Source organism: Eutrigla gurnardus, assembly GCF_963514095.1.
Source record: "Eutrigla gurnardus genome assembly, chromosome: 5".
Lineage (NCBI taxonomy): Eukaryota > Metazoa > Chordata > Actinopteri > Perciformes > Triglidae > Eutrigla > Eutrigla gurnardus.
Genome location: NC_139919.1, coordinates 1,348,181 through 1,375,936, shown reverse-complemented (window position 1 = coordinate 1,375,936; position 27,756 = coordinate 1,348,181). Strand labels below are relative to the sequence as shown.

The 27,756-nt window shown below is 43.4% G+C and overlaps 1 protein-coding gene across 3 annotated transcripts; it reads left to right on the top strand.

Annotated features, from left to right (window-relative positions):
• The first annotated feature begins 5,323 nt into the window (after window positions 1-5,323).
• rnf103 (ring finger protein 103) lies at window positions 5,324-26,020 on the top strand. 3 transcript variants are annotated; one of them, XR_014597131.1, is made up of 8 exons: window positions 5,324-6,250; window positions 7,119-7,267; window positions 16,555-16,670; window positions 19,911-20,333; window positions 20,662-20,794; window positions 21,054-21,140; window positions 21,521-22,624; window positions 22,764-26,020. XR_014597131.1 is itself a non-coding variant. In XM_084009553.1 (8 exons), the coding sequence occupies exons 2-8, from the start codon at window positions 6,073-6,075 to the stop codon at window positions 22,433-22,435; spliced, it is 2,001 nt and encodes a 666-aa protein (XP_083865679.1). In that variant the 5' UTR covers window positions 5,324-5,972; window positions 6,065-6,072; the 3' UTR covers window positions 22,436-26,020. The 3 variants fall into 3 exon arrangements, 2 of the variants coding, with proteins under 2 accessions (XP_083865679.1, XP_083865678.1); XM_084009553.1 differs by having other exon boundaries at window positions 5,324-5,972; window positions 6,065-6,250; window positions 21,521-26,020; XM_084009552.1 differs by having other exon boundaries at window positions 21,521-26,020.
• Window positions 26,021-27,756: the final 1,736 nt, after the last annotated feature.

Genomic DNA, 27,756 nt, shown 5'->3' with positions numbered 1-27,756 from the left:
ACCTCTTCTCTTCCTGTTTTTCCAACGTGCTTCCAACGCGCTTCCATCGCAACACCACGTTGCCACAGGAGGCGACCCCTCCACCAACAGGAGGTGGACACGACCCGCAGCACACCGCAGCAACAAGAGGAACCAAGCCGGTTCCTACCTTCCAGCTACCAGACGATGTCTGAAGTAAGCTGACTAAATCGCCAAGCCGCGATTATATTGCCGTCCGTGGAAGAAAGAAACACGAACTGTTTTCTTTATTCAAGTTTGACCAACGAGAGGAAACACGCTCCGCTCTCGCCTGGACTAAGACGACTCATAACGTCCCCCGCTGCCGCCGGGGCACACGAACTACCGCCGCGTTACGGAACGCCGTCATCGCCAGGACGGACTCGCAGCTACGCAATGACACCAGTAAGAGGCTATCAGTCTGGGCAGAGACATAAGTTGATAGTGTAGGATGTGCTTGTAATTCTTGTTAACGTGTTTTAAGTTCTGATCGCGGACCACCGAGTCCGGTGCTTTCCGTGTTGTATTTGAATGCTGATTGTGTACCCACGCCGCTGGGTTGATTTCTGTAAACAGTGTTTGTGACTAAACCTTAGCCATATTCGCGAGCTCAGTAAGCGTCACCACACGCCTCCTGAGCCTTAGAATATTGCACGTGCATTCTCCCCCTCTCTTTGTTTGTGTCCCGCTAACACACACACATTCGCCGCCCCGCACATATCCTCCGCCAGCTGTTTCCAGCTCCGGACGCTAAGGACATAGCTCCACCTCTCTCTCTCTCCCTCTCTCGCTACTCCATCTGACGTCAGTGGCTCCGCCCCTGAACGCTGTGAGGAATAGCTCCATCTGGTGGCTGCATCCGGCCATCTCGCTCTCTCTCTCTCTCTCCCTCTCGCTACTCCATCTGACGTCAGTGGCTCCGCCCCTGAACGCTGTGAGGATTAGCTCCATCTGGTGGTCGCGCCCGACCATATCTCTCTCTCCCTCTCTCTCTCTACACACACACACACACACACACACACACGCATACGCACACACACACAGACACACTCCACGTGTGTCTCTCCTTCTGTAGCTTAGTTTTGTGTGTTAGGTAGTTAGGTAATAAGGCTTTGTTAATTGCAGTGTTATTGATTGTGATCATTATTACTGATTTTAATAAATCTTATATTATAACTAGCGGTCTCTTGTGCTTGTTGTGTATGTGTCACTGGATAACAGCAGGTTGTGAAGGCTAGTGCTCGAATTTCACGCCTTTTTAATTGTTAGATTGTTCTTATACTTCTATGCCAATGATCACGATGATTGGCATGTGAGTATAAAACCTTTTATATTGAGACTGAATACAGTTTTAGGTTATCTTTTCCCTGATCCCAGGGTGGTGCCCCGTTTATTCATGATTATATCATGATAATATTAAATATAATTATTAATATAGATAATCATATTGACATTAATAATTAGCTGTTGATAACCAAATCTGCTCCTGCTACATCCCCAACACATAAGAACGGTGTCTGTCCCCCAACCAACTAAAATAATTCAGTCCAACAGAAGAGGGATTTCACATGAAAACCTAATAAAAATGAGCACTTCTGATGTAGTACAACAAAAGAAGAGAATTAAATGTGGACTCTTATACATTAGATCATTCTCATCTAAGGCAGTATTTGTCAATGATTTAATATCAGATAATCATATTGATTTATTCTGCCTGACTGAAACCTGGCTGCGTGATGAAGACTATGTTTGTTTAAACAAAGCTTGTCCTCCCAGCCATATTAATACTCATATCTCGAGGCAGCAGACGTGGAGGAGGAGTTGCAGCCATTTTTGATTCAAGCCTATCAATCAATCCGAAACCAAAACTAAATTATAACTCATTCGAGAGCCTGATTCTCAGCCTTTCGCACCCAAATTGGAAAACAACGCAGCCAATTCTGTTTGTTATTGTGTATCGTGCTCCTGGTCCATATTCTGAATTCTTATCTGAATTCTCTGAGTTTCTATCAAGTTTAATCCTTAAATCAGATAAAGTTATTATTGTGGGGGACTTTAATGTCCATATGGATGTTGTAAATCAGCCTTAGTGTAGCATTTACTTCATTAATAGATGGGTCATTCCGTGTCATTTCATCAAATTTCTGAAAATCTTCCCACCTGACCATCTCAGAATGTCCTGAAATAATTCAAGTACAAAGAGACACTTGTTAATAGGACAAATCCAAAATATTAGGTCTCTACTGTCAATAGTTTTCTCATGAAACATCATTGAATGAAGGGTAGTTTAGACGGTTTTTGGCATCATGCTCTGAAAAGCCATTTTTAAACAGCAATATCTGGAAAACTATCTCACCTGTGGCCTTCAAATTTTTTACAGAGTGTGTGTTACTAATAGCCTCCAGACATGAAATATCAGGGGTGTAGCTCAATGATAACCTAGTATGTTAGGTACTTTAAATGTGGCTTGTTGAAATAAAGTAGTACATTTGAAGAGTGGCTGAGCTCCCATTTTTTGCAGATAAAAGACTTCTATCAATTCTGCCTCTATCTCTGGTGTTAGCTTAAACATTCTACAAAATATGGTTTCTCTTAGATTATTAGTTTCACAGATATTAAGGCTCAAATATGGAAGTAAACACATCTTTGCCCAACTTCAGAGTCATATTCCAAAAAACTGACGTCACATATCAGGTCCAAACTTACTTATTTTGAAAGATCATATTCTTGTTAAAATCATATAAAAAATTTGGGAGGGTGTTTTGCCTCATTTTGTCGCAGTGATTTTTTAAAATCCTGATATTGGTGGGGTTTTTGTGGCCGGTTTTGGTACTGCATGTCTTAATATCCTACAAGTAAACATCACAGCAGGGCAATTCAATTGTGTTTTTTACCATTTACCAAAGACTTACATGTGACTAAATGCTACTGATAAATTTAGCCTTACGAAAACATTAAAATGTAGCACAGTTGTAGTTACAGACAGTCCTTGAATGTGAGTTAAACATGCTGAAAGCAGCTTTTAATGGAATTGGAATTGGAAGGAATTGGATCTAAAAGATGATAAATGTGTGATCCCTCATAGTGAGTATAGAGACAAACTGTTATTCAATATCAAACTTTGGAGACTTTTCTATTGTAATGTAAAATCTTTATGCTCAAATTAAGATTATTTGATTTGGTGGTGTAATGTATGTACTTAAAGTATGACAAAATGTACAGTCTTCAATATTATGCTATGTTTGTTCATGGTTTAAGACATTAAAAGCTGCTTTCACCATGTTTAACTCACATCCAAGGACTTATTCCCTCTGTAACTACAACTGTGCTAAATTTTAATGTTTTCGTAAGGCTAAATTTATCAGTAGCATTTAGTCACATGTAAGTCTTTGGTAAATGGTAAAAAAAAACACAATTGAATTGCCCTGCTGTGATGTTTACAAGTAGGCTGTTAGGACATGTAGTACCAAAAACGGCCACAAAAACCCCACCAATATCAGGATTTTAAAAAATCACTGCGACAAAATGAGGCAAAACACCCTCACAATTTTTTTATATGATTTTAACAAGAATATGATCTTTAAAAAAAAGTAAGTTTGGACCTGATACGTGTTGTCAGTTTTTTGGAATATGACTGAAGTTGGGCAAAGATGTGTTTACTTCCATTTTTGAGCCTTAATATCTGTGAAACTAATAATCTAAGAGAAACCATATTTTGTAGAATGTTTAAGCTAACACCAGAGATAGAGGCAGAATTGATAGAAGTCTTTTATCTGCAAAAATGGGAGCTCAGCCACTCTTCAAATGTACTACTTTATTTCAACAAGCCACATTTTAAGTACCTAACATACTAGGTTATCATTGAGCTACACCCCTGATATTTCATGTCTGTCTATTAGTAACAGCTATACTCTGTAAAAATTTTGAAGGCCACAGGTGAGATAGTTTTCCAGATATTGCTGTTTATAAAATGGCTTTTCAGAGCATGCATGATGCAAAAAAACGTCTAAACTACCCTTCATTCAATGATGTTTCATGAGAAAACTATCGACAGTAGAGACCTAATATTTAGGATTTGTCCTATTAACAACTTTGTACTTGAATTTTTTCAGGACATTCTGAGATGGTCAGGTGGGAGGCATTTGATGAAATGACACGGAATGACCCAGATTCTATTGGCTTCAGTCAGAGTGTACATAAACCCAACTCACTGTCATAGCCACACTCTCAACCTCGTCTTATTTTATGGCGTTGAAATTGAAAACTTAATAATCTTTCCTCAAAATTCTTAGTTATTCGACCATTACTTACATTTTTAATTATTACTACTGGACTTCGCTCCTCTAGGGAAAAAGCTACTACTCTTGGTGTCTATCGGATAGAGCTGTAGCTAAGTTTAAGGAAGTAATTCTGCCAGTCTTGAGTCCACTTCCATGTCTTAATGAAACGGAGGACCTCTATGTTAATCTTAGTCCCTCCCAGATCAATTCTCTTATAGATGAATCTGGAAGCCTCCTGAGAACGACTTTCGACTCTGTTGCTCCGCTAAAACAGAAAACTATAAAACATGGGAAGTCAGCTTCCTGGTATAACTCCCAAACTCGTAAATTAAAACAAAAAAATTGCGTAATCTTGAAATCATCTGGCGCTCCACCAAACGGGAAGAATCCCGCCTAGTCTGGCAAGACAGTTTTAAAACGTATAAGAAGGCTCTCCGTAATGCCAGAGCAGCCTACTAATAGAGGAAAATAAAAACAACCCTAGATTTCTTTTCAGTACTGTAGCCAGGCTGACAAAGAGTCACAGCTCTACTGAGCCATGTATTTCTAGAGATGTTAGTAGTAACGACTTTATGAAAATTTAGCTATCAGAGACAAAATTACTCATGTTTTGCCTTCAATTGGATGTTACCCTCAAACTCAGGAATCTTAGAACTAGAAACAGCATTAAGACCTGATATATATTTAGACTCAGTCTGAAAATAAGAAAGCCATAAAGAGATTATTTCTCTTTGTTTTCATGTTAGTGAGATGATCTTGAGTTTGCCTAACCATGAAATTATTTGATTGAATAATTATATGAAAGTATTTATTTTGGTCATCTCCTGCACTCTCATTTGTAACTCCCACACTACATAAGTTTGTATCATATGTGCTAATAATAATGATAAAAAAATGATTAAAAAAAACACACAAAAACACAAATTCTAGCCATCATGCATCGCTTTCAACCCACAATACATCATGTTAGGTAGCGCGCTGCAGGCGGCTACATCAAGTCCAATCCCCTTAGTGTGTGCGGCGATCGCGCAGGCCTGGCTCATCTCCAACGACCCTACTAGCTGTCAGTCATCAACTGTCTCATCATAATGACGGAACTCAGTGAAAGTCCGGTCGCATCCTCTGAGCACCGCGGTCGACTTCCCCTGAATCCTGATGATTCTCCTTCTCATCGTTCCACCTCGTGACGTTTTCTTTCGAGGTCGAGAAGAAGACGAGGACGGAGCTTCTTGATTGTTCGGTCGCAACCAATATCTCTGAACGGAACGATTTCGCTCACCGTTATCGATTGTCCCATCTCGTTTGGAGGTTGTTTACGTGTGAGGTGGAGCCGGATATGACGTCAGCTAATATGTGTTCACCAGCTGATCGGAGCAGAAATCAGCATTACTGTCATTTTGTAATGTTTTGACGCCGGGACCACAGCAGCAGTCCGCGTATCACCGCTCCTGACATTCAGCGGGAAGCCGCAGCCGTGCAGCAGACAGTGGGATTTGCCGAGGCCTGTTTGTTTCGGTTGGTCGAGAGGCCTACCTGCGACGCTAAGCTAATTCGCTAGCTAGCCGTAGCCCTTAGCAGGATTCGTGCATGTAAACTGGTGAAGGAGGGGGGCGGTCAGGGCACATCTTCCCAGACACACTCGAACAAACGATGCCGGTGTGACAGGACATGGTTGTGGATGGCTAACGCTAGCAGGTGACTGGAAGCCTGACAGCGACGTGCCAGCAGCGCTCACGTCTCCTACAAGATGTGGTTGAAACTGTGCTTCTTGCTCTTGTATTTCCTAGTGTTGTTTATGCTAGCGAGGCTCTTTGAGGCGGTCGTCTGGTATGAGACCGGCATGTTCGCCACTCAGCTGGTGGACCCGGTTAGTCTCAGTTATAAGAAGTTGAAGACCATCCTGGAGTGTCGAGGGCTGGGATACTCCGGGCTGGCTGAGAGGAAGGACGTGAGTGAGCTGGTCGAGAAATCAGGTAAACAAGGTTCCGTCTGATGTAGTATACATTAATGTAGTGTAGAGGTCTTCAACGTGTTTCAGGCCAAGGAGCCCATGGCTTAATAGACCCGGTGGAGGGACCCCCTATTATATCATATCGTATAAAAGTGTTGCTTATGAAATGTTTAATAATGCGTAGTGCAGCTTATAGTGCCGTGTATAAAAGTACTTTGTAATATTGTATGTGTACAATGCTAAAACGTTAAAATAAATGTTGACAGATTTCATATTGATATAATTTTATTTTATTCTATATTGGCATTTCTACATCACAATTTCACAAGATGATATTTAACAAATAGTGATGATTTCTATTTGCTTGTTATAGTTTGTATTCATGTTAATGTGTATTTTTGGACCCTCTGTTGAAGATCTCTGATTTAGTGTATCATTTAAAAAAAATTAAATTAAATTTTAGTACATAAATCTTGTCCTCAAAATCCAGTATCAGTAGAGATACGAGAATGATACCAAAGTTTCTTTCTCTCCTGTGGCCTGTGGCCTGAGATCATTGTGTTGGAGCTTGGAAGTGAAGAATGTCACTGAGGAAAGGAAACGGTCAGGAGAAACATCCTGGCGGGCTTCAAACCAAACTGAGTACAGTTAAGTTAAGGCAACAAAACAAATGTCAGCTTTAGTATTCAAACCGTCACCAGCGTGTCACTTCACAACAGCAGGTGGGGACACACATCGGACACATCCATCCCCCCCCCCACCAGAAGTAGTCTTTCTCAGTATTTAATATACTAGACTTTCTACTGTCATTGTTTTCATGCTGAGAGACACAAAATAATTCAACTCTGTGTACACAAAACAAAGAGATTGCATGTTTTATTTCCCCACAGGAGAGTTGACACAGGGGGAGCTGTACTCGGCCATCAAGAAAGAGAAGGAGCAGACGGAGGCAGGAGATGCCAGCACAACACACTTCAGTGGAGAGATGCACTTCTATGAATTAGTAGAGGACACTAAAGATGGGATATGGCTGGTTCAGGTAAAACACTTAGATGGATGGATAGATTGATAGAAACTTTATTGATCCCGAGGGAAATTCAAGTTGTTATTCAACACTTAATTGCACTTTTATTGACTTTGCACTTTGCATGTTTAAGGTTGACATGACAATGGTCTTCCTGCAAACCACAGAAATATATGGCATTATCACACACTCTTAATATCTCAAAGTTGACCTTGTTCAGGATGACCTCTCCCTGTAGTCTTTATTCTTTGTGGCAGTGCAATACTAATACCTGTAACAGCCCTAGTAAGCAGGTGTAAGTGTCCAAACACATTGCAATAGGAATGCTGTGTGTCACAAAAGTGAGCACTGCATTAATTAAAAACTTCAGATTGGATTTGGCCGAGAAATGGAGGAGCTAATAGAGCTGTCCCGACTACCACGAGTGTATTGATTAGGTATATAGTATATAAGTCATTGACTGTATTTCATTTACTGGGCGGCAGAATAGGTAGCTGGACGTCTCCCTGATCAGGAAACAACATAGGTGAAGTCATTGGCCGTCAGTATAGTGTATGTAGCAGTCAGTGGAAGCACAGCCCAGCTGACTGCAACTTAGGGAATGGAGCACAGCTATTTTCTGGGGCACCGCCAAAATGATGATGCAATTTTGAACAAGCAGATTGATACAGTACATATCATAAACATTCATGCTTTTTCTTGACACGTTCTATTGTGATTATGCTTTCTTTTGCTCTCTGGCACCTTATTTACATGCATGTCCAGGGCTTGCAAATGCAACCAAAAATCTGTGAAGTGTGACTAAAATGCTAAAAACATTCAGCAGGGGCGCGTTCCAGAAAGCAGGTTTCCCTGAAACTCTGAGTTTGTTAATCCTGAGAAGAGGGATACTCTGAGTTTTCCGTTCTAGAAAGAGAGTGAAATCAACCTTTAGTCAGTTATAGTAACATACTCCCGTGAACCTAACCTGCTAGCTGGCAGGTTTGCTTCAATAAACCCTGAGTTTCTCCTACACGTCTGTCCGTCTCCTTTCCTGATTCTGAACCAACTCTGGAAAAAAGTGATTTTTCGGTGCTCGTCAACCATCGATATGGAAGTAAAAGTGATTCTATCAGCTTTGCATCGGGAGAGTATTTTGATTACCGTTTTTCCTACTGATCACATATCTAAACGTTATTCCCCGACATTTTCAACATTTCATATCGCGGACATAATCCAGATTCTTTGCAGAGCTCTTTAGATTTTTGCGAACAGGAGTTTTCTGAAAAAGGACATTTCTGTGTTGAAATAGCCGCTCAATATTTACTGTTTAATATGTGAAATATGATTAAAACCATATGCCTTAGTCTACGTATTAAAACTCAATATTCATATGCTTAATTTTCAGCGACTTTCTTTTTGTGCCTGTGGGATTACACCTACACTGCACTTTTAAAAAGACAATAAGAGCAAATTTCAGATCAATCAGCTGTTTCATTCAGTTATACACATTAGATCGGGTAGTAATTGTCTGCCACACCAACTATCTCTACTTTGCTGCAGTTACGTTGCTCCGCTTTCTCACGATGAGCTCGTTTTCTACATAAACAGTAATATCTAATAACGCTCTCCCGGTTGCCATGGTGAATCGTAGTATCGGAGCTCCATTGATGAGTGCTTTGTAGAGTCGGCAGGCACGCGCATAACTCAGAGTTCACATACTCAGAGTTGATTGAACTCAACAGCTGTTCTGGAACCGAAAACTCAGAGTTGCCCATCTCAGAATTGGTCAACTAAGAGTTGGTTCAGAGTTCAGGGTTAGGTGCAGAGTTCAGGGTTAGGTTCAGAGTTTCGACGAAAATGTCGAGAACTGCAGATGTTTTTTTCATTCAGAAAGGTGCTGTGGACGTGACATCATCGCAGAGTTAACCTGCTTCACCACCTGTCTCCCCTGGTAGCTTGTCTAATAGAGCTGGTAGAGCAGGCTGCTACTGGTTCTGTCTGGTAAATGGTAAATAAATGGCCTCATTTATATAGCGCTCTTGTCCAAAGCGCTTTACAGTAATGACTGACATTCACTCACACATTCACTCACACATTCACACACCGACGGCGGAGTCAACCACGCAGGGCGACAGCCAGCTCGTCAGGAGCAATTAGGGTGAGGTGTCTTGCTCAGGGACACCTGGGGCCCGTACTACGAAGCGAGTTCAACATACCCAGGGTTTCTTTCAGAGATCCAGCTTGAGTTACCCTAACAAAGGAGATCGGAGATAAGCGGTCACACGAAGCTGGTTATCAACTCGTTAACTCAACCCAGGGTTTTCCAATCGAGCTATCAGCGCGTGCACATGAAAGAGGCGGCGTTTGCAGCATTTGACCAATCACAAACATGGATCAGTCTACGGCAGCGGAGCGGCGTATTTCACGTACGAGGAGCGAACCATAATCTTACAGAAATACGAAAAAGTTAAACATATAATACAGGCAAAAGGCAACAGTGTCATCTGCCAAATGCAGGAAGGACAGCTGGCAAAAACTCGCCGACTGTGTGGATGCGGAAGTCGTATTAATAGTATTAGTAGTACTATAATATGACTGCCCCATCATAAGGGCACTAGTAGATCAGACTGATTTGACTCCAACGGTAACTTCGCTGATAGCTTAGTGGTAGAGTTACCGACCCGTGTTACGAGGCTCCTTACAGCGGCCCCGGTTCGAATCCGCCCTGCGGCCGTCTTTTAAATCATGTCGTCACTCTTTATTTAGTCCCTTTAACTCTTACGATGTCCTTCAGCAATAAAAGGCCAAACATATAACTTTAAAATAATGAATTTGTTGCTTGGATGTATTCTTATAACGTGGTTTATGACAATATCAGCCTCATTCTTTCAGCTGCAATCCCGGCGGTGTAAAACGGACTTGGGAGCAAATCAAATAAATATAAAAACATAATTCAAAGTGGTAAGTAGGCTATACGCTAACAAAGAAAAGTCTTTCCCTCTGATGAGAATCTGTATCTCTCATATAAAACATCGTCAGGGACAGAAAAAGGGTTTTGCTGGTCTCCGTACACTCTATAGTTCTCCTACCAGACCCTCTCTCGATCCACCAAGCTTCTTTTTTTTATGTCGGCGCACCAAGACAGCTGATTGGTCAGTAGGCGGTGTGTTTCTCCACGTTGATCTCTTATCAGGAACATAACCTGCTCCGGAGCAGGTTAGCTCCACAGCGTAAGTAACCATGGCGATTTACCCCGGTAAGAAGTGAACCAGCGTCGTAGGACGGAAAACCCAGGGTTAACGCTCAATTTACATCGCTAAGCCCAAATCCCGCTTCGTAGTACAGGCCTCAGGCACTCAGCTAGGGATCGAACCGGCAATCTTACGGTTGCCAGCCAACCCGCTCTACCTCCTGAGCTAAACCCCCCACAGGTAGCTGGTCTAATAGAGCTGGTAGAGCAGGCTGCTACTGGTTCTGTCTGGTATCATCAACGTAATTGTTTTATAATTTGTAGTGATGGGAATTGCCAGTCACGTCACAATTCGATTCAGTTACTGTTCAGAGGGTCACGATTCAAATATTAAACGTTTCTCAATTTAACTCTATTTTGGATTTAAATATATGGTTCATTTTTACCCATCAATACAAACAATCAGGTGAATTAGTTTAGTTGTGTCTCTGCAACATGGCTCTTGTTTGGAGCCGTGTGGGAACGGAGGTCCAGGAGTTGCAGCTTATTGCTCCTCGACTCGCATTTCAGTGACTCTGTTTCCCCTGTCTGGGGAAACTCACCAGGACTCTTTGCTCCTCAGAGGGGTATTCCACAAAGCCGGTTTTATCACATAACCGGGTAAGTTAACCCAGGGTTTGCGGTAACCCTAGGTTTTCCGTTCCAAAATGAACACGGTGTTAGTTACTATAGAAACGCAGCGGCATTGGCTGTGATTGGTCCGCTAACTACATCCGCTGGAGACCGCTTTTTCGGTTTCCACTCATAAACACCGCCATTTAAACTTTTAAAAGGCTACTTTTATTGTTTGAAACCTTGTTTTATTGTTTGCACCTTGTCGCTTTTGCACAAAGAAATAAAACACCAAGTTCTGAAAAATTGTGGATGTTTAAAGGCAGAAGGTAAACAAATAGGTTATAACGAGGCCAACGACGATATACGTCAAGAGTCTCGGTCGGTCGGTCAAGTCTTTACAAAAAACATAGCGCCCTTTACCGGTGTGGCATTGAATTGCATTTCGACACGTAAACCCAACGCAGAACCATCACGGTCTCCAACCAACTGCGTGGCCATTGCGTGATCACTATGCGGAAGCATAACCGAGCCTTAAGTTTGGAACATAACCCGGTTTTGGGTATTTAAACCCACGCTCACCGCAGATTTCAAGTGTTCACAATGGCATGCCCTTTTGATGAGAGGCCTGTTGATATCGGAGCGCAAATTATTCGTGCAATCCACCGGGAGCAGAGGTGGGTAGAGTAGCCAAAAATTGTACTCAAGTAAGAGTACTGTTACTTTAGAATAATATGACTCAAGTAAAAGTAAAAAGTATTGTCACCCTGTGTTACTTGAGTAAGAGTAAAAAGTAATGGGTGAAAAAACTACTCAAGTACAGAGTAACTGCCGAGTAACCTCCTTTATTAATCAGGTCAAATAATGTCAAATAATGCACGGAGAATTCCCTTAGACAATTGAAACAGTTTATAATAAACAATAATAAATAAATAACTCCACTTGTTTCGGGAGACACAAATGGCAATGCATAATGTAGCTGTTTTTTTTTTTTGCCTGGAGTGTGAACATTTCTTTTATGTGGGGCCAGGGGTGTTGTGCCTCCTCCTCTTCGGCTTCTTCGGAATTGCATGCCGTCTCCATCGTTTTGTTTCTGCGCTCTTTTCCGCCTGTTTGCCGCGGGGAATGTGTGTGCGGTCATGTGATGGCTTAGGCTTTGCCTGATTGGTGAAACGGAGTTAGACGTCGCTAGTGGCTACATTTGATTGGTGAGATGCAGTTGTCAACTTTTTTAAGCCAAAATCGAATGTTTTCAGTATCAGTGAAATCAGTAGCGTATATCATGGTGATCGGCCCGGTGCAAATATTTTTTTTGTGCCCTCCATCCGCGCCCTAAACACAAGCGCACGCTTGTGAGCACTCCACGCACGCACACACACGCTTGGACACACACGCACAGTACGGTATGATAACTCTCCCGGCCCGGGGAGAGAGACATGCACCGGCTCGGCCCACAGTGCTCAGCAGCAGAGGTGACGAGACTAGAGCCGAGCTGTATTGTGTAGTGGAGAGGGGCCAACACACGCTATGCGTAATTGCGCACACACGCGCGATCGTCCTCTCAAATGCGGCTGCGTCTCTCCAGGTCACTGTGTGAGCGAAAGAAAAGCTCTGACTTGCTTGGGCAGACGTGGTTTGGTGTCACCCGCTGATTTGCATAATTTAAATATCTAGTCCACCTTCAAAATAAGTACGCACAGTGCGTACAGGATTCCGGCTGGCGGCGCCACTGGCTCTGGTCCCCACATAAACAAAACAGACCATGCAGCAGACGGATCGATAAAAAAAAACAGTAGCGAGCAGAATCAGCCCAATGTAACGGAGTAAAAGTACCGCTCCTTCTTCACAAATTTACTTAAGTAAAAGTAAAAAGTATGCTGCTTTGAAACTACTCATAGAAGTACAATTTTTCCAAAAAGTTACTCAAGTAAATGTAACGGAGTAAATGTAGCGCGTTACTACCCACCTCTGACCGGGAGCGATAAGACCACGGCTCGACATCTTAGCATATCCGGATGAATTTTTGCTGGAGAGATATAGATTCTCGCGCAAATCTTTAATATATTTAAATAGCCTTCAGAAATGGATGCAAGGGCTGGACAAACGATGCAAGATCACATTTGTCGCAATCATTTCAATTAAAAAAAGAAAAAAACCCACAACTTTTTCATTCATTATTTTTATTCTTTAGTTGCTGAGGGAGGAAAGAGACTATAATTAGTTCCATGAATCACAATAGCATGTCGGTGGAATTTGTGCCCATTAACCACCTATTTTAATACCTCTATCAGCAGTTTCATATAGGTCATCTCCAGATCGGCCTTCGCGATTTCCCGCTGGAGATGCACTCTGGTAAAGTTCTTTAATTGTCATCTGAAATAGAGGGGAAATATTGTTTTAACATTCAAGCGACATATGCTTGGCCAATAAAATGAGTAGGCCTATGTCTTACGTGCTCATATTGCGAGCTTGATGATGGACCAGCATCCTCGACCACAGTCTGTTAAGAGACAAGTGGGTATGTGAACACTGCTTAGTTTAGTGTAATCATCATAAATTAATTGAAACTGGCAAGAAAAATGTACCTCAGACTGGTCCACGTCCGGACCAAGATCTTCATTGGCCTCCTATCATACAAAGCAATATTGGCCGAGTATGCCGAGAGGCGCTTACAACAGAAAGTAGGCTATAAAATATTTACTTACATCAAAGGGAGAATCTTCCATAGTAGCCGGTGGCTCCATTAAAATCACTACTCCATCTTGATCTGTGAAGTTGATTAATTGGTGACTTTTAGGTTTTCTACCTGTGGTGGAAATCAGTTTATGATCACCTGATGACCCATCACACTACCCATTTACCCCAAAAAAACCATTTGGAACATTTGCGCTGTGGCACGCACACGGTTTGCATGTGTTCGAACACCAACAACATCTAAAAATACAAGAAAAACAAAAAAACCTACATTCAACCCTCCTCACATGGGCCCTGACTCTCCGAGGAGGTACCTCCAGGTATCCCCTCCATGCCAGGGCGCCCTGAATTTATGTCATGACAATAGGTGGCCCGGATCCTGTCTGTCGACTGTCGGCCTTTTTACGATTGGCTTTAAAAAAGGGGGGGGGGGGGGGGGGGGGGCTTATTTAAATACAGGAGTGACAAATATGGTATGACAATTGCTGGACTGACAAAATATAGCCTATATAGGCCAATACGATGGTGGGAAAAGCTTACCAGTTTGTATGACGTTTTTATATTTCATTTTGACTTGGTCGGCCGACCGTTTGGGACCCATCGGTGTACATCTTTTTTTAGAAGAAAAGGGTTATGTGGTAGGAAGGTCAAGAATGCTTAACTGGAATATTAATAGATTCATGGCTCAAATATTAAGGATCATGCATGAAATTTACACATTAACGCGGTCAGCGAGCCGCTGCCAGGCTTTGGTTCTCTGGGCTGCGCTGGCTTTAGTGTTCCCTTTTTTAAGAATTACTTCCTTCTCTTTGTCATATCCCTCCAGGAGAACCTGGAGTTCAAGTACTGTGAAGTATGTGGCCCGTTTCGCCATTTCGATCAGGGTTTCCGTGATCCATAAATCACGTCTTTATAGGTTTGGCGTGGACGCGCACAACCCTGTGTTAACCAACCCCGTGTTGATTGAACTAATGCATAACCGGTGTGGTGGAACCGACAGCTCTGGTTTAATTGGCACAGGGTCAATCAACCTAGAGTTCAGCGTTAACTCTGTGTTTGTTAAACCTCCCTTCGCGGAATACCCCTCAGTTCCAGGATGTGCAGGAGAAAACAGCAGTCTTTGTTTTCCACAACAGAGTAAGGACGCTCATCCCTGACAATAAAGCTGGCCACAGACTGGAATCTTGTTGGCCCTGTCAGAGTTCAGTGCCAGCTTGGAAACAAGTGTCTGTTCATTAGATTCCTGGGGCCAGTTTCAAGAAGCAAGTTTAACAGACTCTGAGTCAAAACCTGAACTCTAGGTTGACCAACTCTGAGCTGTCAAACTCTGAGTTTTCGGTTCCAGAACAGCAGTTCTGAGTTAGTTCCACTAACTCTGAGTATGTAAACTCTGAGTTATGTGCGTGCCTGCCGACTCTACAAAGCCATCATCAATGGAGCTCCGATACTACGATTCACCATGGACCATGAATATTGTTTAGATAGGTGATCGGGAGGAAAGGTAATCAAAATTCTCTCCCGATGCAAAGCTGCTAGAATCACTTTTATTTCCATATCGATTAGGGTGACGAGGAAAGGACGGCACATTTTTTCAGAGTTGGTTCAGATTCCGGAAAAAGGCGGAGACATGTAGGAGAACCTCAGGGTATGTTGAAGAAAACCTGCTAGCGACGTCAGGAAATCCAAAGTGTTCCCAGACACCACCTTTTAGAAAAGTGTTTTTATTTCTTTTCTCGGTCGCAGCTGCTCTGCATTTCCAGCGATGTTGAGTGTAAACAAACCCTCTGAAGTTGGGCAGTCTGTTGTATTAATAATCAATTATAGACTTTCCTGCATCAACGCAGAATCATTCAACAAAACACAGAGATGCATCACAGAATTCTCCCTCCTTTACTTAACTCAGGAAGATGTTAATAATAATAATTATAATAATAACTTTTATTTATATAATGCCTTTCAAGGAACCCAAGGAAGCTTTACAGTGGGAAATATGACTGTATTGTTGTTATAACAGTCATAGACACAAAATCTAGGAGCCAAAGGCCTTGGTGAACAGTTTGAGAGCTGATTTTGAGGAAACTTTGTGTAAGTTAAACTACAGGTGTCTTCACTATCTGTGTCAGCGAGATAACTCTTACCACTGTCTCTCCGTGGAGCTTCTCTATGGACTTTGTGTCAGCTGGTAACTGTTGTCTCTGCATTGTGAGGGAGTTGTTTTTTTTCTACAAGAAGAGGGAGAGAAGCCTGAATCACACTGGCTGGAATAGCCTGGAGAGTAAGGAGTTGATCTCCTCGTGATAAACTCAGGGTAACCTGTCTGAAGGCTCTGTACCACAGATGAGATGAACTGTTCACAGGGGGTGTTCCATGTTCGACTAGGGTTTTTTGTACTTACCTGTGTTTTTTCTTGTGTTTAACCCTCGTGTCATCTCCATGAGTCCGTTCTCTCCAGTCCAGTGATTATTGCTTCTTGCTCTTTTCGTTTAATAAACTCCCTTTATACCTACCTGCGTCAGTCTCTGCTTTGGTGCTCCAAACAGAACCAAACCTTACACAAATGTGGTGGAGATGATGAATTGACCATACTTAATAGCCTGCCACATCTACATTATGGTGTTCCACTATCTGTTTTGTATCAAGGATGACACAGGCCAAAATAACAAAGCCTGTCTGTATTATTTTTGTTTGAATGGGATGACAACACACAATGGATCAGATGTGTTGGTGGTAAACCACCTTTTGTCATTTAAAGTAGGTTCCTCTTCAACTGTCCGAAAGTATTTATTTTCTATTAACCCTGTCATGTCCCTGTGTGTCCCCGCAGGTCATTGCCCAGGACCAGGAAGCTCTGCTCAGTCAGTCTAACTGGGGGAAGATGGTGCAGAAAGTGTCTCAGTTTGGGATCAGAACTGGAACCTTCAACTGCTCTAATGACTACAGGTAGGAAGCATGGCCTTCTTCAAATGCATCCATATTAGGGCACACCTACACATGACAAACAATGCTCATTTTTGTTTGTTATAGCAGTTGGTATACAAAACAAAGACTGTTTTCTTGCCACCATCCCAGAAAATAATATCCCTTCCAGAAATCAGTGTAAACCATCAACTTTCTTAATGCTTAAATTGTTAATTTTATTTGGGCATCAAAAAAAATCAAGCATTTGTAGTTGTAATTATGTATTTTAATCTGCTTAGAACTGGGTGTATTGTCAACTGCTTATCCTGTTCATGATTGCTGGAGCTGATCCCAGCTCTGACATTGGGCGAAGGCAGGGTACACCTGGACAGGTAACCAGTCTATCACAGGGCTGACATGTAGAGACAGACAGGTAACCAGTCTATCACAGGGCTGACATGTAGAGACAGACAGGTAACCAGTCTATCACAGGGCTGACATGTAGGGACAGACAGGTAACCAGTCTATCACATGGCTGACATGTAGAGACAGACAGGTAACCAGTCTATCACAGGGCTGACATGTAGAGACAGACAGGTAACCAGTCTATCACAGGGCTGACATGTAGGGACAGACAGGTAACCAGTCTATCACATGGCTGACATGTAGGGACAGACAGGTAACCAGTCTATCACAGGGCTGACATGTAGAGACAGACAGGTAACCAGTCTATCACAGGGCTGACATGTAGGGACAGACAGGTAACCAGTCTATCACATGGCTGACATGTAGGGACAGACAGGTAACCAGTCTATCACATGGCTGACATGTAGAGACAGACAGGTAACCAGTCTATCACAGGGCTGACATGTAGAGACAGACAGGTAACCAGTCTATCACAGGGCTGACATGTAGGGACAGACAGGTAACCAGTCTATCACATGGCTGACATTAGAGACAGACAGGTAACCAGTCTATCACAGGGCTGACATGTAGAGACAGACAGGTAACCAGTCTATCACAGGGCTGACATGTAGAGACAGACAGGTAACCAGTCTATCACATGGCTGACATGTAGGGACAGACAGGTAACCAGTCTATCACAGGGCTGACATATAGGGACAGACAGGTAACCAGTAAGTATGAAACTTGAAGTTTTAACCACACTAGCATGATCAGATATAGTAATGTTACCTATATAATAGGTTAAAACCAACTGCAGTCAATTCTGGTCTGACAACCATGAGGTGCAGAGAAGAAGGTATATTCTTTGTTAGCAGGGTGGCATTACAGAGAAATGAAATAAAACAGATCCATAACACGGCCACATGAACCGTTATATCAGTCTAATAATAAAGTGTAGTACGGGGAAAGAGAGGACCGGACTTTTCCGTTAGAAAGATGCAGAGCCAGGCGTCTTAACCGAGAGAGTCCACAAACGCCGCAGCAGCCTCCGGTGTGTCAAACCTCTTCTCCGTCCGTTTACCGTCAACTTCAGTGTGGCGGGGTAGATCAATGCGTAAACAATACTCATCTTCTTCGGTCTTTCACAGCATCAAATGCCTTGTGCCTCCTGACCACCATGACTTGTTGATTGTCGCAGAAGTTGACAAACTTTGGAATTATGGGTCTTGGTCGTTTATTAGAGCCGGGTTTCGGTGCTAAGGAGCGGTGCTAAGGAGCAGTGCTAAGGATCAGTGCTAAGGAGCAGTGCGCGCGGTCCAGTTTCACCCGTCCTGTTTTGGTTGTCAATTTAAGATAATCAGGTATCCACTTTTCCATGTAACGCACAGGATCAGCTCCCTCCGTAACTTCAGCCAGTCCCACTACCCGAATATTACACCTGCGCCCACGATTGTCCAAGTCATCAATATGCTCCAACATGCCGCTCACTTGTTTTTCCAGACTTGTGACTTTGACCTGCAACGACTCCGTTGTGGTCTCCACGCTAGCAATTCTGCCTTCGGCCTCTTCGACTCGGGTTCCCAGCATCTGAATATGGGTTGTTTGGTCTCTTATAGCCGCAAAGCTCCGTGCTTATTTTAGCGTCGATGGCTTTGGCGATGTTTTCAGATAGTCTATCCATTGTTTGGAAAATATCTGCATCAGTGCTGCTGCCACTAGCATCTTCACATTTGGCCATTTCCACAGCGCTAGCTTCCTCGCTCGGCTCCATGTGCTTCACTTTCTGCCTAGGTCTGGGCATGTTGTCGGTTATTTTAAAGAAATAATTGTCCAGACTCATTACCCTCAAAAATGACACTTTTGTGTTTAAAGTTATTTGATAACTGAAAAATATCACCGGAGCCTTATGGAACTATGTGCTTCCTCTATGACGCCATCAGACCCCTGTTCTACGATGATTAACCTGATTTAAAGGTGCTATTGACAACATTGATAACATCCAGCTACTAGATGTCGCACTCGCACTCCCCCTTCCATAGCATTCACATCACAACACAGCCGTTGCTCAAAGCGCATGCACCCTAAATGGGTTGCCAGTGTTTGTGTTAGCTAAAAGCTTGCTTTAACGATATCTTGCCGGTCATGAGGAAAAGTGGCCACCTTGGCGTGGCTTTTCAGTCCTTGAAACTCCTTCAGCTGACTCCGATGCCAAAGACTCTTGACCCCTGACTACGCAGAGATACCACGTGATATCAACATTGTTATTCTATTGGCTCATGAAAATGTTCAAATTGTAGCCATCCCTAAATGTGTACTGTAAATCTTATCTTAGCTTAGCTAACTTATAAATATCCTTTGAAGTCAGAAAAGTAAATAACATAGTTTGACTGGAACCAAAAAGAAATAAAAATGACTCTGAGTGTAGGTTTGTTGTATATTGGTTCTGATGCTATTGTAAGCCCATAATGGTAATGGATGTGCTGATCTGATACTGGACATGGGAATCGGACCGATACTGGCAGAAAATACTGTATCGGGTATTGGGGGGGAAAATACAATCCAATCTATTAACCTTGTATCTGCCGTCGCTGACCTCTCAGGAGGACGTGGCTGTTCGCTAGGAGTTAAACTGAGCATGACACTGCCAGCCAAGATGGCACAGTGCACTGGGGACGAGGAGAGAGCGTTCCTACAGGTAGAAGTTGTTTTAAACGTGTAAAGTCTGCGACCGTGTCCGTGGCCAATAGTCCCTGCTCTTTTCTGGAGCTGCAGCAGTGGTTCCCTAACTGACGGACTGACGGATATCTTGACCTTGAGTATCTGCATGTCTCTATCTGTAAGGAGAGTAGTGTAACCATGACATCCTCTGTCCACCAGGTCGTGTAGCAAGCGTGGCTGGCAGCGCTCCACTCTCATCATGTCCGTTCCTCAGACTTCAGCATCGAAGGGCAAAGTCATGCTCAAAGAATACAATGGCCATCGCATTGAAACAGAACACATCTTCCGCTGGATGACCTCACATGTGGCACATCGAATCAAAACGCTGCATCAGTCTGAGCAGCTGGTGGAGGAGTGGCGCTCTGACCCCTCCCACCCTGTGAAGATGTTTCTGTTCGCCCGTCTCTCCCAGCCACCCACCTTCTTCTCATCGCTGTCTGTCAAGTTCACCGGCAGGATTGAGTTCATCTTCGTGGACGTACGTCACTGGGACAACCACAGCAGCCTATCAGAGATCGATGTGACACAGAGCCCCGCCTACATTCTCAAGATGCCTGAGGGCATTTATCGCTATGGCAACAGGTGATAATTGAACAAAGGAATTATAATGACTTATTGTTTATACAAACAAAAGGAAATGTTTCTCCACCTCTACTTTGCTCCTCTCCTTCACCGCTTTACTCCCACACTTCTCCTTCTCTCCTCTCATCTTCTTCTCTACTCCAACTTTTCTTCTCCTGTCCTCCTCCACACCACTCATCTTCTTCACCCCCATTCCTCTCGTCCACTCATCTTTTCTTTCTCTCCTCTCCTCTTCTCCTTCTCTCATCCATTCTGCCTCTCCTCTTATTCTCTTCTACTCATCCTATCCTGCCCCTCACCGCTCTTCCTCTCCTCCTCCTCTCCTCAGTACCGGGGAGTTCCTGTCCTTGGCTGCCATGGATACTTTCCTGCGTTCGGTCCAGCCGGAGGTCAATGATCTGTTTGTCCTCAGTCTGGTCTTGATCAACTTGCTGGCCTGGATGGACTTCTTCATTACACAGGTCATTTTCTCTTTTTCCATTAGACGTAGTGGTGAAAGCGCTTTACCAAAGTACAATTTTGAGGTACTTGTACTTTACTTGTGACTTTATACTTATACTCAACTACAATGATGGTGCACTTTTAAAAATGTTACTCCCTTAAAGTATTATTTGTCATACTGTACTTTTATACACTCACTACACTTTTCTAAGAGTTGTATTTAAAGGATCTAAATGTGTTAATTAAAGTTCATTTTGAAGCATTCATTTTCATGGACAGGGAGCAACAGTGAAACGATTTGTAGTTCTGATCCGAACACTTGGAACCTACAACTCAATCCTGCTGGTGTCCTGGCTTCCTGTTCTGGTAAGAAGTCATCCACAGCACACAGTTCTCACAGCTGACTTGAACTGATCCACAAATGATTCTGTTGAACAAAAGAAACCACACGCATGCAAGTGATGCAGTAGACATTCTTGCCAATAATCCACCAGTGGCGATGTAAGTACTCTATGTATCCATCAATCTTCAGAAAACATCGCTGACAGTCTCCACATCTGGATCTAATGAATGCTGTCATGTCACCATGAAGCAGAATTTGTAATGAATGCCCTCAACACAGTATTGGAAAGGTGCAAGTAATAACATGGCCACTGAATGTATTAGACATAGACTTACCTTACTATTGTAATTTGATGTTGCAATGATAAATGATTCACTGATGACTGTTTGACCATTTCTGCTAGGCTCTCCTCCAGCTGCACTATCTGGACTATCTGTATGGTTACAGCCTGAAGCTGCTTCGTTATGCTGACACCACCACACTGGCCAGCCTTGTGAGAGCTGACTGGACCTTCTACTCGTCCCACCCAGCTCTCTTCCTGTCCACCTACCTTGTCTACGGCCTGCTGGTTGACATCTTTGAGAAGAAACGCCGCTGTGGCATCAGGAGCCAAGAGGACAGCACCACCAACCTGGAGTGGCTGGCCAGCCTGTGGGACTGGTACACTTCCTATCTGCTCCACCCAATCGCATCACTGCAGCAGATCCCATCTGTCCACTCAGACTGGGAGGATGACCCCAACTTCCTATTGGAGCGTTTGGCTTTCCCTGATCTCTGGCTTCGCCCCTTAGTGAACATGGACTATATTAAAGAGTTGCCAACCTGGAGGTTCAGAGCCGCCGGTCAGGAGGCGAGGCAGGGGGAGGGCTCTGCTAGAAAGCTTGATGAAGATACAGACAGTTCACATTCAGACACAGAAAGCAGGGAGCACATGGATTCCCCTCCACATTGCAGCAAAAGACACATGATGTCATTGTGCAATGAGGACAACAACATGGACCCCAGCAGTAGCTGCCGTCATGGGAACAGAAGCTCACCATCAGCTGACCGGCCACTGAAGGAGGGCTGCCTCTGTGCTGGCTCTGTTTGGCCCTGTGACATGCTGCGCTGCTCAGAGTGTGTGGTCTGTTTGGAGAATTTTGTGAGTGAGGAGCTGCTGATGGGTCTGCCCTGTGGACACGCCTTCCACCAGCACTGTATCGTGATGTGGCTGGCAGCAGGCAGACACTGCTGCCCAGTGTGTCGCTGGCCCAGCTACAAGAAGAAAGTGCAGAGCGCAGCACAAAGCAGCTCTGCTGAAAACATGCTGCAGGACTGACAATGAATGTCTTCTACTCGAACTGTTCATCGGCTCATGGGGTTTGAGACTGGCTCTGATATCATCACGACTTGCTTAGGGTGAAGGTGGGACTGTAGAAGAGTTAGGGAGAAAGCATTGTCAGTCGCTGTGATCAGGACTGCTGTTGTCATGAAGCCATCAATCAGCTTGCTTCCATTACTTCTGAAGGTAAAAGGCTGGCTATTATCGCAGACATATGAAACTATGGTTTCTGTAATATTGATTCACACAATAACCACTGGTGAAGTCACAGCAAACTTCATAGGCAATAAAAACATATTTCTGGTTTTGCTTTCTTTCACACCAGAGACCATCAAGAGTGAGATGTCTTCTGCATGGTGTTGTGATTTTAGGCTGGACAAGCAGCATCTTTTCAACTGCACCAAACACACAGTGTCTCCACCTCTGCTTCATGCTGTATGTGTTTGTATTGGAATTAGAGTGACGAATTGGAGGGAACTGCATAGTCTTCTCTGTGCTGTTGGTCAATGTATGGGTTGGCACAACAATACAGTTCACACTCTTAACAGCAACGCTTCAGAATGTTTACATGATTTGAGTATTTATTTAGCTTATCACAGAGAATGTGCTGCCCAGCCACTGCCAATCATTTCTACCATAATTCTGCTCTTTCACAACACCGAGTTTGTCTCTTGTGAATTTAAAACACAATTCTTGAGCTGCATCACTCTGAAGCCAAACATGAGGGTACAGAGTGACGCTTGGTGGACTACTGAACCATGTGATGTGTCCAGCAACATGTCTGCATCATTAACATTGTATTCCGATGACTTCCAGAAGTTTTCCCACAGTAACTCCCAATAACTATATTAATGCCAGTAACCCCTTGATTGAATGGCTAATAAACCACAAAGGAGGATGTTTACAGAGTGTTCTCTCAGGCTCCTCCAGACACACAGGCTGATCTGCTGCCATCACATTTCAGCTTGGATTTTATTCATCAAAAGAGTCTGGCTTCTCAATGTTTTTAGAAATAACTTCCCACTTCTGCATTATTAAAGTATGTCAGTCCATCTCAAAGGCTGCCTTTTGAGATGGACAGGCGGTTTGGTGCCGGTGTGGTGATGGATGGATGGATAGGTAGGTAGGTAGGTAGGTAGGTACTTTATTGCCCCTTTAGGGAAACTGTTTTCAGTGAGTTCATTTATGTGACAACACAAACCGGATGATCACAAGACACTAAACCTTTCGCATATTGCACCGACAATAATCCAAGTTTGTAGATGAAGGACTTCAACCCATCCCATCACAGCCACATTCAACGAAATTCACCATCATTGCACAAGGCCCTATACACTAAGATCTAGCTCCACAATTGTCACTGTTAAGGGTCACAAGGAGGCAAAGCTCTTGGTTTACCAGTCCATCTACGTTCCAACCCTCACCTATGGCCATGACCTCGGAAAGAATGAGGTTGCAGATACAAGCGGCTGAAATGAGCTACCTCCATAGGGAGGTGGGCTCAGCGTTAGAGAGAGGAGCGCGCAATAGAGCCGCTGCTCCTTTGCATCGAAAGGAGCCAGTCAAGGCATCTGATCAGGATGCCTCCTGTTAGAAGTATTCCAGGCACGTCCAGCTGGGAAGCGGCCACGGGGTAGACCCAGAAAGCACTGGAGGAGTTATAGAGCCCATCTAGCCCGGGACCCCTCGCTGTGAGGCTACAGTGCTCCCCCCTAATCACCGTGCAGCCTGAAAGTTCATATATATGAAATATAAAGAACCCTGAAGGTGTGGAAGTCTACTTTACTTGTCCTGCATGTCTGCATGTTCTCACCAGAATACTTAACGGTGTCAAAACCTTCATGTTTGAGGATGAAAAGACATATTACCAGGAAGGCTTCAGGCACTTCAAAATGTTTTTCACGCAAACTCATTTAGTTTAAAAGTTGCACAAAAGGGTGTAATACATGTTAGAGATGAGTGACCTCCACCCCCAGCCTGAGGCCTCTGCATGTGACTTTGATCATAGCCAGGGGCCACAAGTTACAGCTAGTTACGAACCAACTCCCAACATAGCACCGTTGAAGCTGTACTGATTATGTCATCAGTGGGTCAGTTTACTTTGTGTTATATAAAAGGTGTCACTCGTAGTCACGAACCCACAGAGGAGAATAATTGCAGTTCCCCTTCAGCCTGTTTTAGCTTGTCCTTTCAAAGGCAGAGTAGGTAATTTGGAAAAACTACAGAGACTTTGAACCCATCACCGAATCGAAAAAGCCCCGTCCCTTTCATTCAGACCTCTGTTCAAAGCCACTCCCCCAGAACATCAAACGAGCGCTCCAGATCGCCAGAGTGAATCAGGAAGTAAGCATTGACAGATAGGCAGGCGGTCCAATTATTCTCTCCAGCCCGACTGCTTTTGCTTGGACCGGGTTTTCAGTCTTGCTAAGGCCACAGACTTTAATGTATTTGTATCGGTATATTACGAGGCTTCAGGTAACATAAAGTGTTTCTGAACAGAATCACCTAATTTAAACTCTTAAAGCTCTCCTCAACCTTGTTTCCAACAGTCTGCCCATCAGCAAACCAGACACACAGAAGCTAGCTGGGAGCATGCAGCAGCTAAAGAAGCAGAAGTTTCCCTCAGGAGTTGGTGGAGACCAAACTGGAGCTAAAAGGAGAGTGACTACTACAATGGGATGTTCATGCTCTGTGGCTGCTGCATGTGGAAATGGGCAGGTTTAGCATAATTTCAGTATGATTATCTGTTAGAAGTTGGCTAAAATTGGCCAAAAGATTCTACATTTCTCAACTCTACAGTCCAGCTATACTGTATTTATGCAGTACGAGTGTATTTCTGTATTTCTTTGAAATCATGTGAATTTAACATGGTATCATCAGGTTGTTTGGGCTACAAAAGGGTTTGAGTGGAAGGAGAGATTGTGCATGCTTTTATTTTTCCTTCATGTTGACTGCCAGGAACTGCTCAGGCTGATGCCTTGCTAATGGGCAGCTTGTTGTGTAGTAATCAAAGAGCCTTAGTGGATTGTCATCATGTGTAGTCAGGCCTCATGCTGATGTCCCACAGTACAGAAAATTGAATTTGTGATGTCTGCAATAGAAACAAAGCTCTTATTGGATGACTGTAAGTAGCTTCTTTCACTTATATCTGCTGCTGCTGACATTCAAATGTGTGTTTTTTCAGTTTATCAAAGATAATGACAGGACATTTTGACATTTGGAAGGATAGGTTTTGGAAGAAACATGTACAGTATAAGTGACATACTCATATATACTTCGAATAGGACAGGGGGAACAGGGAGCACATCCTTCCTTTGGTGTGGCCTGAGATTTAGATCTTTAAAACTCCCATTCTTTGCTGGTGGTCTCACAAAGTCTAAAATCCCACATTTGGAGCTGCTAGCTGGCTGTTACTTTACCCCACATTGTTGAAAAACTAAAATCCACATTTGAAATGTCCAAAACTAATTGTAATTTATACATTTGTAAGGGTGCTGTACTTTTTCTGTGTGAGGGGAAAGAAAAGAAAAATGATATGTAGAGCAGTTTAAAACACTTAAAAAAAATCAATAAAAGTATTTTAGAGCTTTGTTTGGAGTTTTCTTTTTGTCATGTATACCTTACTAGTATACTCTATTTAAATTCTTCAACAGCATACCGCTATAATAATCTGATGGGAGTTTCCCTGTTGACACAGACTACAAGTGAAAATCCAGATTTACATATATATATATATATATATATATATATATATACACACTCAACAAAAATATAAACGCAACACTTTTGTTTTTGCTCCCATTTTTCATGAGATGGACTTAAAGATCTAAAATTCATTCCAGATACACAAAATTACCATTTCTCTCAAACATTGTTCACAAATCTGTCTAAATGTGTGATAGTGAGCACTTCTGCTTTGCTGAGATAATCCATCCCACCTCACAGGTGTGCCACATCAAGATGCTGATCTGACATCATGATTAGTGCACAGGTGTGCCTTAGACTGTCCACAATAAAAGGACACCCTGAAATGTGCATTTTTTTTTTTGCTTTATTGGGGGTCTGGGGACTCAGAACCAGTCAGTATCTGGTGTGACCACCATTTGCCTCATGCAGTGCAACACATCTTCTTCTCATAGAGTTTATCAGATTGTCAATTGTGGCCTGTGGAATGTTGGTCCACTCCTCTTCAATGGCTGTGCGAAGTTGCTGGATATTAGTGGGAACTGGTACACGCTGTCGTATACGCCGGTCAAGCACATCCCAAACATGCTCAATGGGTGACATGTCCGATGAGTATGCTGGCCATGCAAGAACTGGGACATTTTCAGCTTCCAAGAATTGTGTACAGATCCTTGCAACATGGGGCCGTGCATTATCTTGCTGAAACATGAGGTGATGTTCATGGATGTATGGCACAACAATGGGCCTCAGGATCTCATCACGGTATCTCTGTGCATTCAAAATGCCATCAATAAAATGCACCTGTGTTCTTCGTCCATAACAGATGCCTGCCCATACCATAACCCCACCACCACCATGGGCCACTCGATCCACAACATTGACATCAGCAAAGCGCTCACCCACACAACGCCACACACGCTGTCTGCCATCTGCCCTGAACAATGTAAACCGAGATTCATCCGTGAAGAGAACACCTCTCCAACGTGCAAGACGCCATCGAATGTGAGCATTTGCCCACTCAAGTCTGTTACGGCGACGAGCTGGAGTCAGGTCAAGACCCCGATGAGGACGACGAGCATGCAGTTGAGCTTCCCTGAGACGGTTTCTGACCGTTTGTGCAGAAATTGTTTGGTTATGCAAACCAATTGTTTCAGCAGCTGTCTGAGTGGCTGGTCTCAGACGATCTTGGAGGTGAACCTGCTGGATGTGGAGGTCCTGGGCTGGTGTGGTTACACGTGGTCTGCGGTTGTGAGGCCGGTTGGATGTACTGCCATATTCTCTGAAACGCCTTTGGAGACGGCTTATGGTGGAGAAATGAACATTCAATGCACGAGCAACAGATCTGGTTGACATTCCTGCTGTCAGCATGCCAATTGCACGCTCCCTCAATGCTTGTGGCATCTGTGGCATTTTGCTGTGAGACAAAACTGCACATTTCAGAGTGGCCTTTTATTGTGGACAGTCTAAGGCACACCTGTGCACTAATCATGATGTCAGATCAGCATCTTGATGTGGCACACCTGTGAGGTGGGATGGATTATCTCAGCAAAGCAGAAGTGCTCACTATCACACATTTAGACAGATTTGTGAACAATGTTTGAGAGAAATGGTAATATTGTGTATCTGGAATGAAT